Below are 16,291 nucleotides of genomic sequence, written 5' to 3'. Positions count from 1 at the left end.
TGGTTGTACCTACATACTACCTGTTGACAGCTTTAGTACAGATATAATACAGAAATACATCCATACATCTTAAATTCTTGTGTGGAACCAATGTGGGTGGATCAATAAGTATCTGTAATACTTTATATTATATTTTGTCTTGTATCAGTAGAATCAATTTTAAACAAATATCTTCAACAGGTATAAGATCAGATTCAGGACATGACTGTTCACCCTTGAATAATTAGTGTGAATGCAAAAGGCATTCACACTATTGTTATTCGGTTCGGCCATTTTCTTTATTTTTCTTCTTACTACTTTCCGCCTTTCTACGGTTTTAAACTAGTCCTTCATACTTTGTGCGATTTCAACAATTCATATATCAAAACGTGCAGCTTTTTTTGAACTTTATCGGCATTACTTTTCTCTTTTTAACTATTTATACTTTTTAAAATATTTAACTTTTTCTGCTAATTTTTTCCCATAGGAATGCATTGAAAACATCTTCAAACTTTTAAAATTTTCTTACTACTTTGAACCTCTAAAACGTCAGCATACTTTCTCCCACAGACTCCATTTGACTTTTAAACTGTAGACGAACTTTTAATCTATTCACATATTACTCAGCTTATTGATATCTTCAACAGTTTTTAGGTATTTGGCTGTTTTAAAATCATTAAAATTTTCGACAAAATCCAACTTTATAATGGTTGTGTATTGCGCTTAACGAGCAGGGCTTAGAGTGAGTGACATCATCGTTAGAGTGAGAGGGATCGAAAAAACATTCAGGATTTTTTCTGGATAAATTGCCAGCACGGCCACAAATTAAACTCTAGACACATGATTTCCTCACCGGTTTGTAGCCACACTTGTCGTGTCTCATTTAATGTGCTCAAAACAGCAGACAGACTTACAGAATTGTCTCAGTGAGCCTAATTGTCCAGCTAGACCCGCTCCAGTGGCTCATCCACTTCAATATAAAAGTAGGAGCTGATTTTTTTAGAAAAACAGAAATGCCCCCCTTTTCTACCTTGCGACGGCAAGAAAAGTTTTTTGCCCTACAAACATTTAATGCACATTGCCTCGCTCAGGAAGGTCTCCTTGCCCCGATGGTCAGGACCACATTCTGATAAGAGTTACGGTTCTCTTTTTCTGGGCTGTTTTGGGAAGCTGCTCAGAGCTCAAATCTCTCTGCTCTGCTCTGCTCTGTGTGCAGTTGGTCCAGCTGTAGTGGCCAGCTCGTTATCATGTCTATTAATAGAACAGGTGCAGGTGCAGCCTGGCTGCTCGTTAAGATGTTTTTAAACACAGCCCCACACAGACACATGATAAACCAGACTGACAGAGGATGTCCACGCACAAACACAGGCATCACACTCACACAGACAGACACACACAGACACTCACACACAGTCACACACACACACATACACAAACAGACAAACACACAAACACAACACTGTTCCATACAGTAAAATGTAAGCATGGTAGTCGCCATGGTAACTTCTGAGGGCAGGCTGCCACACAGGTGTAATCAATCAGATCATTAGGGAGAGAGGAGTTCTGTGGCGCTTATCAACAGTTTTACTTTCTGCACATGTACACACAGACAGAGAGACCGTCAGACTCACACACCCAGACACACACACACAGGTTTTCAGCTCAAATTCATCAGGCTCTCAATTATTTTATACTTTTGATGTAAACATCTCCAACAATTTATATTTTTCTCATGAATTTCAGTTCAGACATTTAACCTTTCCACCTCTATAAATAGTAGTGTAATTCCAGGTGGAGCCTAGGACATAGGATCTATCTATCTATCTATCTATCTATCTATCTATCTATCTATCTATCTATCTATCTATCTATCTATCTATCTATCTATCTATCTATCTATCTATCTATACCCCTCCCTATTTTTAACCCCTCTGATCTATCTATCTATCTATCTATCTATCTATCTATCTATCTATCTATCTATCTATCTATCTATCTATCTATCTATCTATCTATCTATCTATCTATCTATCTATCTGTACCCCTCCCTATTTTTTAACCCCTCTGATCTATCTATTCTTTCTTTCTTTCTTTCTTTCTTTCACTCCATTTCTGTCTTTTTACTTCTTTGTTTGCTTGATTGTTTCTTTCTTTCTTTCTTTCTTTCTACTCCTTTTCTCTTCCTTTGTTTTTCTTTCTTTCTTTCTTTCACTCCATTTATGTCTTTTTACTTCTTTGTTTGTTTGTTTGTTTGTTTGTTTGTTTGTTTGTTTGTTTCTTTCTTTCTTTCTTTCTTTCTTTCTTTCTTTCTTTCTTTCTTTCTTTCTTTCTTTCTTCAGCTCATTCAGCATTGCATTCACACCATTTCCATTCTTGGAAATGCTTTTTCTAGTTGTTATTTACGGTTGTGTCCTGTTTTTAGGTAACAGTCATGCTGTAATGAGGACATTTAAACGATAGGCTATTTCCAAAAAGCTGACTAAAGAAGCATCCACCATAAAATCCCAGCACATTGTTCTCACATACTTCATACTACACTGGCTGCTTTTAGAGATGAGAGGTATTGGTGAGTTGTTGATTGATACTTGGACGGATAAACAAAAAGGAGCATTGAATTTTGGTTTAACCATTTGTTTGATGTTTTCCTGAATCATTCACCACCTTCAGTTTTTTGGCTCCTTTCCCTCTCCGAATGTTGCCAAGTCAATGAAAGCTCTGTTTGCTCAGCACTGAAAGGAACCCCCAGAGTTTATTTGTAGGCCTCGCTGATGTTTCCCATGTCCTCTTTAAACAGCTCAATGAGGAAGTGGTCCGGTCAAGCCACTCCACAGCCTGCCGCTGGGACCGCAGTCAGCTTCCACCGCCCGCTGACCCACAGTCAAGGGAATAAAACTGGACCCATTCTTTCTCTGTTCTGGTGACAGAGGATATAGAAGCGTCCGGAAACTTGTCTTGATGGGAAGCTGAGAGACCAGCGGTCCCTGTAGGACTCCGACATCGAGGAGGGATGGACCGGGGCTTTTGTAATCCATTGGTGGAGGACATACTCAACCAATACCATAAAGTAGAAATACGTAAAGGTTTTCACTTTTGGGGGGAAAGTGCTACATGTTGTGTTCAAGGCATCAAAGAAACAATGCAGGCAGCCAGACAGACACATAACAAATCTATGGCAATAATGATGGGACAAACACTTACAAAGAGCTACTGGACTAACGTGAATTTCCCTGCTAGGGATGAATAAAGTATTCTCTATTCTATTCTATTCTCTAAAGGTCAAAGGTCCAATCAGAGGTGTCAGAGAGTCCACAGGTTTGCAGCACCAGGGCAGGAGGGGGTGCAGACAGGGCACAGGTAGAGACAGTCCAGGTTCAGGTAGGAGTGGCTGTGAGTAACTTCTGAATGGAAGCTTTGCAACATGGTTGTAGGGACAGGTGGACTGAATGAACAAAACTGAGATAGCCATTACGATATTAAACTGTTAAAGTCAAACTCATTATGGAGAATGACTCTTAAATGACTTTATTTTCACTTTTAGCAGTTAAATTAGCTGCTTAGTACACTTAAAAAGTAGTAGCCTATAACTAAGTTGACAAATACATCTAGTGAGGAAGGGTGCATTAATCCTCAAGTAAAAAATAATTAGGCCACACCTAGTCAACTTATCATGTACAGATGTTTTCAGCAGTCACATGTAGCCAGCTATCATCTACATTCATAACTAAGACTAACCCTTTTGAGAATTTAGCAACAACTTACTTTCCATAACGTTGATATTTTATTCATCTCGCAAACATATGTTAAAACTTGTATTAATCCAAGGAATTGAAACGAATGAGGGAGGGCGGTGGCAGGAATACTTTTATCTTGTCATGTTTAGGGATCAGAAGCATTTTTAATGATTCTAAATCTGATCCGTGTTTCAAATGCATGCAACTGGATTTAATACTGTATTGTATTTATTTCTTCAGGGGATAGTGCTCTGAAATGAAATAAATTAGAAAATATATGAAATATTTATCTAATTCATTGAATATTATTTAATTTCTCTTTGAGAGTGAGATGAAAGACTCAACTACTGTACCTCCCTCCACTCTGGACTCAGTCAGTTGTCCTGGTCTCACCTAAAGCTCGTCCAAAATGGTCCTAACATCTCTCTGACCTTTTAACCTCTAACCAGACTCCTCACGTCATCAGACATAGGTCTCCTCATCGTCTCTTGTACACAAGAGACAGAGGAAAATGTGTTTTCCCCAGCATTTTGATTTGATTTCATGTCATTTATTAAGTGCATAAATTGAGCAATGCGGTTTAGGGCCTAGTTTCCTAAACATTTAAAATAACCCCTTATAACCATCAGTAAAACACCGTTATTAACATGGATCCATGCAGGAAACATCAGATATCTGATTCATTTAATAAGCAAATAACCAGATCCAGAATTAAACAAGTTACTAGATTGAGCCCTGGTGTCTCCAAATCCCAAAATATCATAAAATGAGTAGATATTTTGTGGGCAGTACTAACTAAACATGACAAAATCAGTGCTTTAATATTTGTGATATTGACGCTAAATGAGCTGGAGGCCCCTGGTGTCTCAGGGGTCGTTAGCAACCAGTCAGTTTATCTGACGCCTCGTGAGTCGTGCTGGCTTTGCGTCAAGTCAACACAGCGTTTCATTCGACTCCGTTAGCATTTCTGATTTGCACTGAGCTGTCGTCTTGGTAATGGTCGCTGGATTCAGATATTGTACCGTGTATTTCCTGAGCCCGCTGAGACTGGACGCAGAGCGAGACGAGCATCATAAAACAACTGTCACAGCAAAACGCAGCTCAGCCTGAATGTCAGCACAGTGAAGCTCAAACACATGAAGGCCACAACTGTGACATGAAACATCACTGCACTTGTTTCATCAAAAACTGTGTCTTATTTTGGTAAAGCTGTTGAGAACAGTGCCAGTACTAAATTCTTGAATTGTGAATCTATTTCCATGCTGAGCTAATTCTAATTTTAAAAATCAGGAAAAAAGTCACACTTCATAATAAGATTATAAAAACATTGTAAGATTATAAAACGTACTATATGCTCAGGTAATATTAAGGTAATACAAATGACCGAGCTACAGTGGATTTAATGTGATTCAGTACGCAGCTAATGATTGTTTTAGTTCTAGGCTGCTAAATCAGCTAAAATCTAATTACATAAAAAGAGAGTTTCATGACTTCTGATCATCCTCTCTGAAAGCAGAGCAGGACAACTTCTCAGTAAATATGTTTACAGGCTGCAGCACCCAGCTAATTTAGCCTCATTTAATTTAATGTGTGAAGGAACATATTCGATAACATGATCCATTAAATGTTAATGAACTTAAGCTGTGATCTGATGATCATTTCATGCACCCATGCATGAAATTTATGCATCATCATGGAGACGTGCTGAGGAGGGGAGGGGCGTAACCCAACAACTCCAAAACGCTCTCGTGGACAAGTTGTGACCTGCACATTCACCACACTTTGAGATAATAACGCAACGTTACGAGACAGAGTTGTTTTTGAGGCAAATTCATGCAAAACTGCTGATGCGCGTTCCTGTCGGGGGCAGTTTTTCGGCAAGCAGTCTCTCTGCATTGTAGTTTAGTTGGTGCACATGAGTGTGTCAGTGCTGCTGGTGAACTTGGAGCAGTGCAGGTCTCCTAACGTCTCTGCCTGCTGGTGGAGCTCCTGGGGGAGTCCATGTGAACGCAGCAGGAACATGCACAGAGCCCCGGTCCCCATCAGATCCAGGACCTTGTTGGTTTTAAGAGCATATTGCTAACTTGAGGCCACCATGCTGCTGTGTCTCAGCTGGTTGTCAAGGCAACCAAGACAAGAGGAGTTTGGGTTTTGGCTTAACGGGGAGGATCGCTGCAGCTTCTCCTCCTCCCCTGCATCTCAGCCCTCTTTCTTCTCTCTCCTCAGTGACTGGGGCAGCTGGTGGGAGGTGGTGGGTGTCGTGTAGCTTAGCAACTCCCTTGGTGGATGGCAATTGATATGCAGCTTTGTTCAAGTGTCTCTCTCTCTGAGCCAGAGAGAGGGACGGAGGAACAAAGCAGGCCTTATTAAAGCTTCCCCTCCTCCCTCCCTTTGCCCAGGCACAACGACGTGGGAGGACAAATATTTCAGCTCAAAGGAACTGAAACTCCACGTACAACACCAGCCCCGAAAGTGTAACTCAGGGGCCGCCGCCGTCTGTGAGGGGGCTCCAGGTGTCGGCACAGGCAACGAATTCATCAAACAGCGCCCACACAGTAGTCTAACTGAAGGAGACTGTGAGAGATTTTACCTGATTGAATGTCTGAGGGTCTGATATGAGCAGTTGGGGTCTACAGTTTTAAAACATGAGGTTTTTGTATGGAGAGTCCACCTCTGTCTTTTGTCCAGTGTTTTCTTCTGTTGTGGAAAGTAGGAGCTAAGACTGAACGGGGTCATCCCTATGTTCCCACAGCCCTATGTTCCCTCAGCCCTATGTTCCCTCATTTCTAACTTTTGTTGTCACTGAAAATTAGGCCCTATGTTCCCTCAGCCCTTTGGTCCCACCATTGGTTGGGTTTAGGCAATGAAGAAAGGAGTTGGTTAAGTTTAGTAAAAAGACCAGGTAGAGGCTAGACAGGCCAGATAGAGAGAGTCCAGATAGGTAGAGAGAGTCCAGAGGGAACATAGGGCTGAGGGAACATAGGCATGCTCCCGACTGAACTTGAACTGATGTTTCCTGCTGTCCCTTCTCCATCATCTCTCGACCAGTGATCTGTCTGACTGTGTTCCTCGAGCCAATCAGCACCAAGCCTCTTTACATTACGTCACTCAAAACTACTGTTACACACGTAAACTTCTTCTTCCTCTCCTTAAATCCATTTGAACCCCCAGTGAGCCTCAACTAAAAGTTTGCTCCACCACCCACAAGGTGGATCCTGTCCAGTCTCCATCTTCATTTGAGCCCATGTTGACTGAAGATGCTTTATGTCAGAATGAAATCGTCGAAACAATAGTAAACCCTGTTATTTCAGTTACTGAACCAGTGATCAGGTCACATGCAGATCTTGTGGGATGAATTATGAGTCATCTAAGTGGCATCATTTACATTACTGTGCAAATGGTTCAGCAACTACGGTGCAAGTGAGGAGAATCAATGTTTCGTTTTTACCTTTGGTCACTAATACCTGCTCTTCAGGTACTTGTCAGGTCGATCCAGCATACAGTTCACATTTCCTCTGTCTCTTCATGTAACCACAGACTGACTTTTTGTTCATGACTCTCGCTCTGTTTGGGGTCGTCCTGCTGTGTGCTGAAAAAGAATCGAATCATCAAACCCAACTTACTATTTATTAAGATATGAACATGTAACACACTGTGGCAGCATCTGTGATCTTCTTCACAGTGGTCTGAGAGACTGTACAAGACTCTCAGCAGCTCATCAATGCACTGTTATGTCACTGTCACTTATTTATACTATGCAATATTATAAAAACCTGATCATTACTGAAATTTACTTGGCACAAATTTCTTTTTCATCTACAAGTATTTTTCATATTTATGTTGCATATGTTTTTCTTAAAAACATTATTTTTGCTTTAGTTTTACATGTTTTGTTATTGTTTGTTATTGTTTTGTATTTATTTTCTGATTCATTCCTGACTCGTTTTCTACCTCCTCACTCAAGCTGCTGTTACTTCTACTGTTAGATACTATCGTATCCAAAGAAATATGATATTCGTATAAATCATATACATATAGTATATATGATATACTATCCATTTGAAATATGTTCTGTGGTCTTTATGATATGAAGTATATATGGGGAAATGAAACGAGACAGTGCCACCCAGCTGTTCTGATTGGTCCAGTCTCTATTGTGAGTCCAGAGAGTAGACCGATGATAATAGAAGCATTTATTGTGCTGCTCTGCTCTCTGTTTTCTTATTTCATACCTTTGTAGTAGAGCATTCATTTCTGAATGTAAACAACTGAATATTAGTCACAATATTATTTAGTTAAAAGAAATTCATGACAAGCTTTTAGATTTTATTAAAAGAGATGTTAAAAAGCTGAGAAAGCTCTGAAAATGTTTGGGTGAGTGAGGAATTCTTGTCTGCTCTCCCCAGCAACTGGTCACAGAGTGACTGTGTTCATTATGTCTGCAGAAACCCAAAGGCCAACTGTTATTGTGAAGCTGTGACCTTCAGTAATTGAATGATGACAAAAAAGGAGCGTCACAGTCAGACATGAGCGGATTTCTCCTGCAGTGGGTGTTGAGAGCTCTGCTGCGTAGCATTCCTGCACACGGAGATCAGAGCTCACATGAGCCAACTCTGCCTGTTTCCCAATAAAATGAAGCCACATGAGGATCCTCTGAAGGTGTTCAGACACTAACTGAATAAAAATGATTGTTCAGGACCAAACACAACTCTGTGTCACCAGGAGACTTTCCTTCCTTCCTTCCTTCCTTCCTTCCCGTTCCTTCCTTTGGCCTCTTTGTTTCTCTATTGATTTTTCCCTTAATTCCTTTTCTTTGTTCTCTTTCTTTTTGTGTTTGGTATAGCTTAACATTTAATTTAAACCTGAGCCAGTTTCTGTATAAATCAAACTTCATTTAATAGTGTATTGCTTTTCCTAGCAATACACTATTAAGCATTATATTGTTTAAAAACAGTTATAAATGCTTAACTCTCAATTAACAAGCTGTATTTGATCATTTATAACGACTGAATTGTCATACTTAATATTAGCAAATCGAGTATTATATCAATTATTGACCAGTTATTTAGGAGATATCAGTGGTTCATTGGATCATTTATAAGGAACATTTAGGCAGCACTTAAAATTATTTAGACATGGTTAGTGAGAGTGTTACTGTATAATTAAAGATGAGTTTATCAGTGGACAGTTAAACATTTATAACCGTGTTTATAAATTCACACTAATTACATCCATGTAGGAAAAATTAAGTATTTAATAATGCTTAACTATTGCTGATAATACAACTAATAAAAACTCTTCTCTGGTGAACTAAAGGTTCAGGGAGAGGGGTATAATTCAGCCTATTTCTACTGCAGCTGTTAGTGGAATAAAAGTCTCTGTAAACACAACTAGGGCATCAATCAACAGCTCTGATGTTTGCATTGGTTAATAAAATAAAGAGACATTGGAGAAAATCTAAACTTTACTAAACCAAAAATATTTAAACAAGTAGAAAAGGTCACACTTCACACTCAAATGTTTCATGTAGGTTCAAAGTTTTTGATTGATATCTCAGTGCTGACTGAAAAACACATCATCTGTAGATGTCGCATAGGTCAGTGCGCCATGTATGAGCAGAAACAGCAACATCAAGGAAAAAACAGTTCAGTTCAGTTCAAACAGCAGTGTAATCTGCTGACGAAAATCTCAGTTTGTCTTCATCTTCATTTTAACCATGAAAATATCCTAAAATCCTCAAATTATCCAGTGTACAGTACTTAGAGCAGGTAACACTAATATCCTGAACAAGTATTAGACAATTACCAATTACTACAAAATGTACAATGTAGCATAGAAAACTGCAAAACTATTATGAGTCCTTCAATAACAGGAGGAAATCCTTCTACAGACTCTATGTTTTATCTAACTCAGACAGGTTTCTGCTCCTAGTGGCTCTACACCATCAGTTCATAAAATGAATCATTTAAAGATTCTTCCAGTTTATTACGGCTAAGGTTTTATTTTACTAGTTTTGTCCATTATTTTTGTTTGAGCACTGTTTCACTTCACAGATGAGATCAGAGAAAACAATCCATGTTACCTTTAGTTATTAGGTAACGTCAATGAGATCAGGGGAAAGAGACCTGAGAAATAAGAGGAATAAAAATAAAAACAAACATTTCAATTAAAAAAAAAGTTGTGACAGGTCAAGACACTCGAGCAGACGGACAGTCGGACAAGTTCACTCACAAACCTACTTTCTGTTTCAACTTTGACCCTCATGGTTTACTGTAGTTGGAGTTTCATCTGTAATAAACAAGCGTACCAATAAAGGTGGTTTAGTTACACTACATGGCCGGTTTGTGTTTGTGAGTGCTAAAAACCCATGAACATTATCTCCATATATTGCGGGTGATGCGCTATGACAACCTCCACCTGATTTTAGATCTTGGCTGCAGAGACTTGTTCCTGTTCAGCCACAACAGCATTAGTTATGTCCAACACGGATGTTGGTGATTGGTTCTGGCTCAGAGTCGCTGTTTAGTTCCTCTCTAATATGGTGGGGTCGTGGTCTGGGCTCTGTGCAAGTCCCTCAATAACAAACTGGGAAAACAGTTTCTTCTATCAACAAAAATCTGCTGACATAGAGCTGAGAAAGAAAAGGACATTCCCTGACTGGAACAAAGAGAAACAGACCCAGCCATGTTCACATACTTTGGCCACATGAAGACACTTTTGTCTTATTTCCAACCTGATTGTCGTCTGCTCATTGTTTTGTCCTGTCACGATGCCGTTGTGTTCCCAGATCTCACCTGCTACTGTGCTGAGTACAAAGTTGTAACTGATGGAAGTGAAGGACTAAACTATAAAAAACAAGACCAAAGCTGTAATAGACCTGAATGTTACAAGTTCTGGGCCTCAGCAGGGCGTCCCGATAGCTGCTGATGAGTCTTTCACCCTGTCAAACGCTGCTGGTTCTGTTGGCAACACGCTCTTCACCGTCTCCTCTTTGCTGGACGGAGACAAGGAGGATGGAGAGGGTGAGGAGAGCGTGGGAGAGGACAGGGTGGAGGTGGCGGCGGCTGACACTGAAGAGGATGAGGAAGAGTTGCCGTCGGGGAGGCACTCTTCACAACAGCAGCAGCAGCAGTCCATGAAGGCCTGGCCCAGGGAGCGACACAAGCACAGCAGCAACACCGGCGTCGCCGAGCATCGCACGAACAGCAAGAACTGTCCGATCAGGCCGAGCGCCGGGAGAGCCAGGGCCGGGAGCGCGGCGGACACCGGGTCGGAGATGTACGCCAGAGTGATGTTACAGATGCTCTCCGGCAGGTTGCACGCGATGTACAAGACGGTGAGCGCCATCACAGTGGAGCGCAGCCTGTTCTCCCTCACGTGCTGCTTTTTCTTGGTCGAGGAGGAAGACGAGGAGGTGGAGGAGCATCGAACGGTCAGCTTGTCGCCCTCGGCTTTCTGCAGCGCGCGCTGGGCCAGCACCTGCCGAGTCACCAGGTCGCAGGCCAGAGTGAAGAGCAGCGGCAGACAGAGGTAGCACCCGAAGAACCACCACATGCGGGCCTCGTGGTAGGTCAGCACCAGAGAGTAGACGCTCTCCGGGAGCTGGACGGACGGCTCGCGGACACAGATGTCCACCTTAAACGTGTCTGTTCGGGCGGTGAGCGCCGCCATCAGCGAGCCCCCCGAGTGGCTCTGCTGCAGCTCGGCGGGCAGCGACGGCAGACTGACCGTTTCCTGGAGGAGCTGCCACAGGAGCAGCTCGGGGGTGGCCAGCACCAAGGAGCCCAACCAGATGACCGACAGCTTGGACAGGATGGACTGGCAGGACTCCACCCGCGGCGTCTGGAGAGGCCCGGGGCCGGTGGCCGCGTGGAAACGGTCGATGCTGAGAGCGCAGAGGCTGAAGGTGGCCACACCCAGAGACGTCACCTGACAGACAAACAGCAGAAACTTAATGACACAAGTTTCTTTAATGGGCTCTATGCACAGCTCCACTACTTCCTGAACTTAATGCTGCTCCTTTGTTTCCTGTCTTACATTATTGGACAAACTGATTAATCCAGGTGTGTCTGAGTAGTCACAATGGTCAGACACACCTGGATTCATCAGTTTATCCAATAATGTAGGACAGGAAACAAAGGAGCAGCATTAAGTTCAGGAAGTAGTGGAGCTGTGCAAAGAGCCCATTCACACACACAGAGAATCAGATCAGCTAGGAACCAGTCCAGAGTCTCATCTGACCCAAATAATGTTGTTATTGAAGATGATCTACAGAAGCTCTAAATGGCCATTAATTAATTATTCCGGCAATCAATTAATTACACTGAGATAATGGAATTATTTTCGTGGATTTTCCCGACATAATGACATAATTAGACATGTGTCTGAGATTTCAGTCACACTGTAGGTGGTGTTAGGCTGATTGGCATCTCTCAGTCATTTGGTATCCATGGAGACGCCCAGGGCTGAAGCCTCCCTGACCTCCTCTTAGATGTCGAACACTAATGTGTATATTGTCTATAGTGAAGCATGGAGTTGTGTCAGACCTTGACTGTAGAGATATAAGATGTGCTGAGTGATATTTTCCCACTCCCCTCACATTGAACGACTGAATAATGTTTCTCAAATTAATTATGTTGTACAAAAAACTTTTTTCCCCCTGAAAATGCATGAATGTATGACCACTTAGGACATTCATAATGACGTATAATTCAAAATTACCAAAGCAATGAGTTACATCCTTAAAACACAATTGAAAACTGATAAAAAGGGTTTCCAAGAGTCAACTGCAGTGCTGCATTTCTGCCATTGTGAATAAAAAAAGTTAAACATTGTTATACAATAACATTTTGAACCTCCAACACACATTTGTCACAAGTGTTGAGCCACTCTAAAGGGGTCATTGCAAAAATGAAAGTGAGTTTATGTGAAATAGCTCAAGATAACTAGTTTTATTTTAGTGCTGCAGAGACTTCCTGGTTCAGTCTGCAGGTTGTCCTGTATTGATTCGTGCTGCAGCTCTGATCCAAGTCTGAGCACAGGATGGTGTTTTGTTGCTTTACAAATAAGTCTGAGGCTTTTGCTGCCTTGTAAGAAAAAAAGGATTTTCTTGAACCTGCAGAAACCAGGCAGGGTGAGGAAACAAAAGAGTCGGAGGGAACGGATCAGTGAGCTGCAGCAGCTCTACAGTCTACAGCCTGGTGACAGTTATTTGTCCCTCTTGCACATCAAAGTCTGTGGTTTTGGCCCCAAAATACCAACTATCCTCACAGAGACTTGTCCTGCCTCTGTGAGTGCTTAATGACCTCAAACAGTTAAGACACAACACAAGATAATTAACAACGGGCTCTAATTAGCATGTAAATAGTTAAACTAACAGATCACAGGGGCGGCTGGCAGCCAGGCCTGCTCTAAATGCTGCTCAATGCAAAGAGCTGAGGAGCATTTTAAAAATATGTTAATTAATTAGGAGGAAATTAATTCATTAATTAGCATGACAATTGGTAAAGCAACGAGCGGGGGCGGCAGCCTGACCCCGTTAGAGCCGGCTTCGTACAAGCTGTTATTACAAATGAGTAAAAGTCCACTTCAGTGATTTAAAGCTGTGTGGGCGTCCACAGTGAGTGTCTGTGTCCATGTAGAGACACGAGACACAGCGCTAATCAACAGGCTGTTAGAGCACTTCCCTGTTTCTCTGCCAGCTTAATTTACTCTCAGAGTTAAAACGTTAATTGGCTGAGCTTTTTATCAACACAACGCTGCAGACTGGAGGAGCAGGTTGTAGGTCACAGGCCAGAGTGAAGAGCAGTGGCAAACAGAGGCAGCACCCGAAGAACCACCACATGCGGGCCAAGCATTTGTGCTTGTCTTTGCTTTATATAATTATAAATTGAATAGTTTGTGGGTTTTTTTTACTGTTATAAAAAAAAAAAGCAGACATCTGAAGAAATCAAGTTAGCACAACAGGGGTGGGACCTGGCTGGGGGGTGCACGTGTTCGGTGCTTCATGACTGAAGAAGTTGTGAAGACACTGACCTGTTAGTGGTGTCTGAAAATAGGATGAATTTGTTTTGTTTATTGTTAACGTCAAATTCTCATGATTCAGATATTACTGCAATGTGAACTATACGATTAGCATTAGCCTTTAGTTGGGTCTCTTACTTTTTTGTTTCCCCTGAAACACTTTTGTTGTGTTGTGAGTTTTTGCAGCAATGTGTTTTCACATTGATGAAGTTGTTTTCTGAAGTTACAGTGTGGTGAGCTCAGTGTTTTAAGCTTCTTCTTCCCCTGGTTCCTTTGGTTTATGTTAGGTTGTAATGATTATTTTAGGGATTTGGATTGTACATTTGATAAGCATTTGGGGGTGTGGGGGATTTAAACTGGTTTGGCAAAGACCAAATGATTCATTTGTCTGGTGGGCAGAATAAAATCTGGGGGTCAAAATAACCCACAAATGTTTTTATGTATTTAAAATGAGGCGGCCCTTTCACACAGTTTGTCTTTTCATGTCTCTAAATTCAACAGCTGCTTCTACAGCTCAGTGTTGACTGTGTGGCTCTGTGAGCTGGGGAAGAAGAGTCGCTTCATGAGGGGCCCCACCACCGCCGGCCCCCCCTGATGGTTCAAAACAGACCAGTGAAGAGGCCAAACAGACCATAACAGCACTTTTGTTGAAAGACAACTCTGAGTCTCAAACTGAAGAGCAACAACGACACACAATCAGGCCATTCATCACAGACAAGTCTCTTCATTTAATTGGAAAACATTTGCAATGAGTCCAACGCGGGGGTGTAAAAACAGCAGAGTGTAAAGTCAGACTGTTTTTTAATGGGGCTAATTAAAATGTATTATCCTCACAATGAGTTATTTGTTTAAACTGTTTAACTTGTTTGACATTTGACAACACAGACCTCCAATAAACTTGTTAAACTCATGGCTTGGTTTGTTTCACACTGAAGAAATGAACGCTTTTTTTTCCAACTTCAATCTTCAGTGTCATTCTTTCACTAATGCTTCTCCAATGTGAGGGGCTGCTGTTCTCTCCAGTTTCAGTGTAAATCAACTAGAGATTATTAACTTTGATTTTTATGTCAGACCACCTGAAAACCAGAGGATTTCACCCTGGATTTTGGGAAAATGTGACGAATATCTTTCATATTTTTTGAGTAGCTATGTGTTGGTTTACAGTGTAGCAGAGACATTCTATGAGTGTAGTCACTTTGAGCTTTAGTCTTGGAGTCCATTTCACTCTTTTTTTGCTGGAGTCTCTTTTGAGTCTCTAAACGAAATTCCCTTTGGGGATCAATAAAGTAATTAGTTTCGTCTAGTATTCAGTTGTTACACTTTCTCTCTCTAGTTGTTAAGTCTCTTTGTAGTTGTTTCTGTCTATTTCAGGTCTCTTCTTGTAAGTCAGTGGTTGATTTGTATGTTTGTTAGTTATATTTTTGATGTTGTTTGCCAGTCTTTTTGTGGTCATTTGGTGTTTCTATTTTGGCGCCTGTTGTCCTGATGCCCCTTTGGTAATCAGCCCTCGACCTTTGACCTGCCCCATCCAAGGTAACATCAACCCCTAACATTCAACAAATCCTCACCTCCATGTAGGGCACGAGCCGACATGACAGGTCTCCTAGCAACCTCTTCAAGGTGAGCTCGTGGAAGACGACCACCGGGAGGCAGAAGAACAGCACGAGGAAATCCCAGAAGGCCAGTCCCGCCAGGATGCAGTTCCACGCGCTCTTCAGGTAGAAGTTGTGCCACACGATGCACATGAGCGCGAGGTTTCCCACGATGCCCGCGGCGAACAGCACGAGCGCCAGCAGCATCACCGCGTACGCCCAGTAAGCCCCGTCGGTGACCGGGAACAGAGGGTTGAGGAGCCCCGAGGAGGAGTTGCCCGGCGGGGCGGGGGTCCGCCGGTCGGCCCGCGGCGTGGTGAAGTACCCGCTGGGGTCGTCGTGCCGCCGGGGCTGCCCGCCGTAGCCGCTCGGAGAGTGAGGGTCTCTCTTCCTGGAGCTCCCGTCTTTGGCTCCGCGGGCCACTCGCTTCAGGTCGGCGGCCCCTGAGCTCGCAGGAGCCCCGTCTGCAGGTGTCCTCTCGGGGGACTCGGACTCCGGCGGCTCGGCATCCTCCGCCCGCTCCGGGTCCGGGTCCGAGTCCGAGTGGACGTGACGGAGCTCCGCGGTCCACAGAAAGAGAAGCAGGAGAAACAGAGCCGCTCTCATTTTCTTTACCGTTGAGCTGAATGTAACTGGTCCGTGTTATCTGCCTCTTTCACAGACATGTGCTGCAACAAAAAACTGACTCTTGAAATTAAACCTGTCCATAAAACTGTGTGTGACTCAGCCCGGCAGCCTGCGGTCCTGATGGAGGAGTTCAGACTCTGGTGCGCTCCTCCTCAGCAGCAGCAGCAGCAGCACTTTATTCCTAACTATCCACAAAGCGTGAACACAGCACGGAGCTTCCGGTTATGAATTTCAAAATAAAGATAGACGGAAGGGAAGCCCTGTGTGTGTTTTTAACCATTTACACAACGCTGCTTTTCATAAACAAAACTACACCACCACATTTCATTGTTGTGTAAC

At 42.5% G+C, this 16,291-nt stretch overlaps 1 protein-coding gene across 1 annotated transcript; it reads right to left on the bottom strand.

Annotated features, from left to right (window-relative positions):
- Positions 1 to 9,161: 9,161 nt before the first annotated feature.
- On the bottom strand, positions 9,162 to 16,095 carry gpr37l1a (G protein-coupled receptor 37 like 1a). Its single transcript, XM_085776939.1, has 2 exons — positions 15,302 to 16,095; positions 9,162 to 11,639 (listed from the first exon to the last, which is right to left on the bottom strand). Exons 1-2 carry the CDS (start codon positions 15,929 to 15,931, stop codon positions 10,611 to 10,613), a joined length of 1,659 nt encoding a protein of 552 aa, XP_085633065.1. The 5' UTR covers positions 15,932 to 16,095; the 3' UTR covers positions 9,162 to 10,610.
- Between the last annotated feature and the right edge of the window lie 196 nt (positions 16,096 to 16,291).

This window comes from Trachurus japonicus, chromosome 5, assembly GCF_045865225.1.
Source record: "Trachurus japonicus isolate A0001 chromosome 5, Traja_1.0".
Lineage (NCBI taxonomy): Eukaryota > Metazoa > Chordata > Actinopteri > Carangiformes > Carangidae > Trachurus > Trachurus japonicus.
The sequence above is the reverse complement of the archived record's forward strand: the minus strand, read 5'-3'. Positions and strand labels throughout refer to the sequence as shown.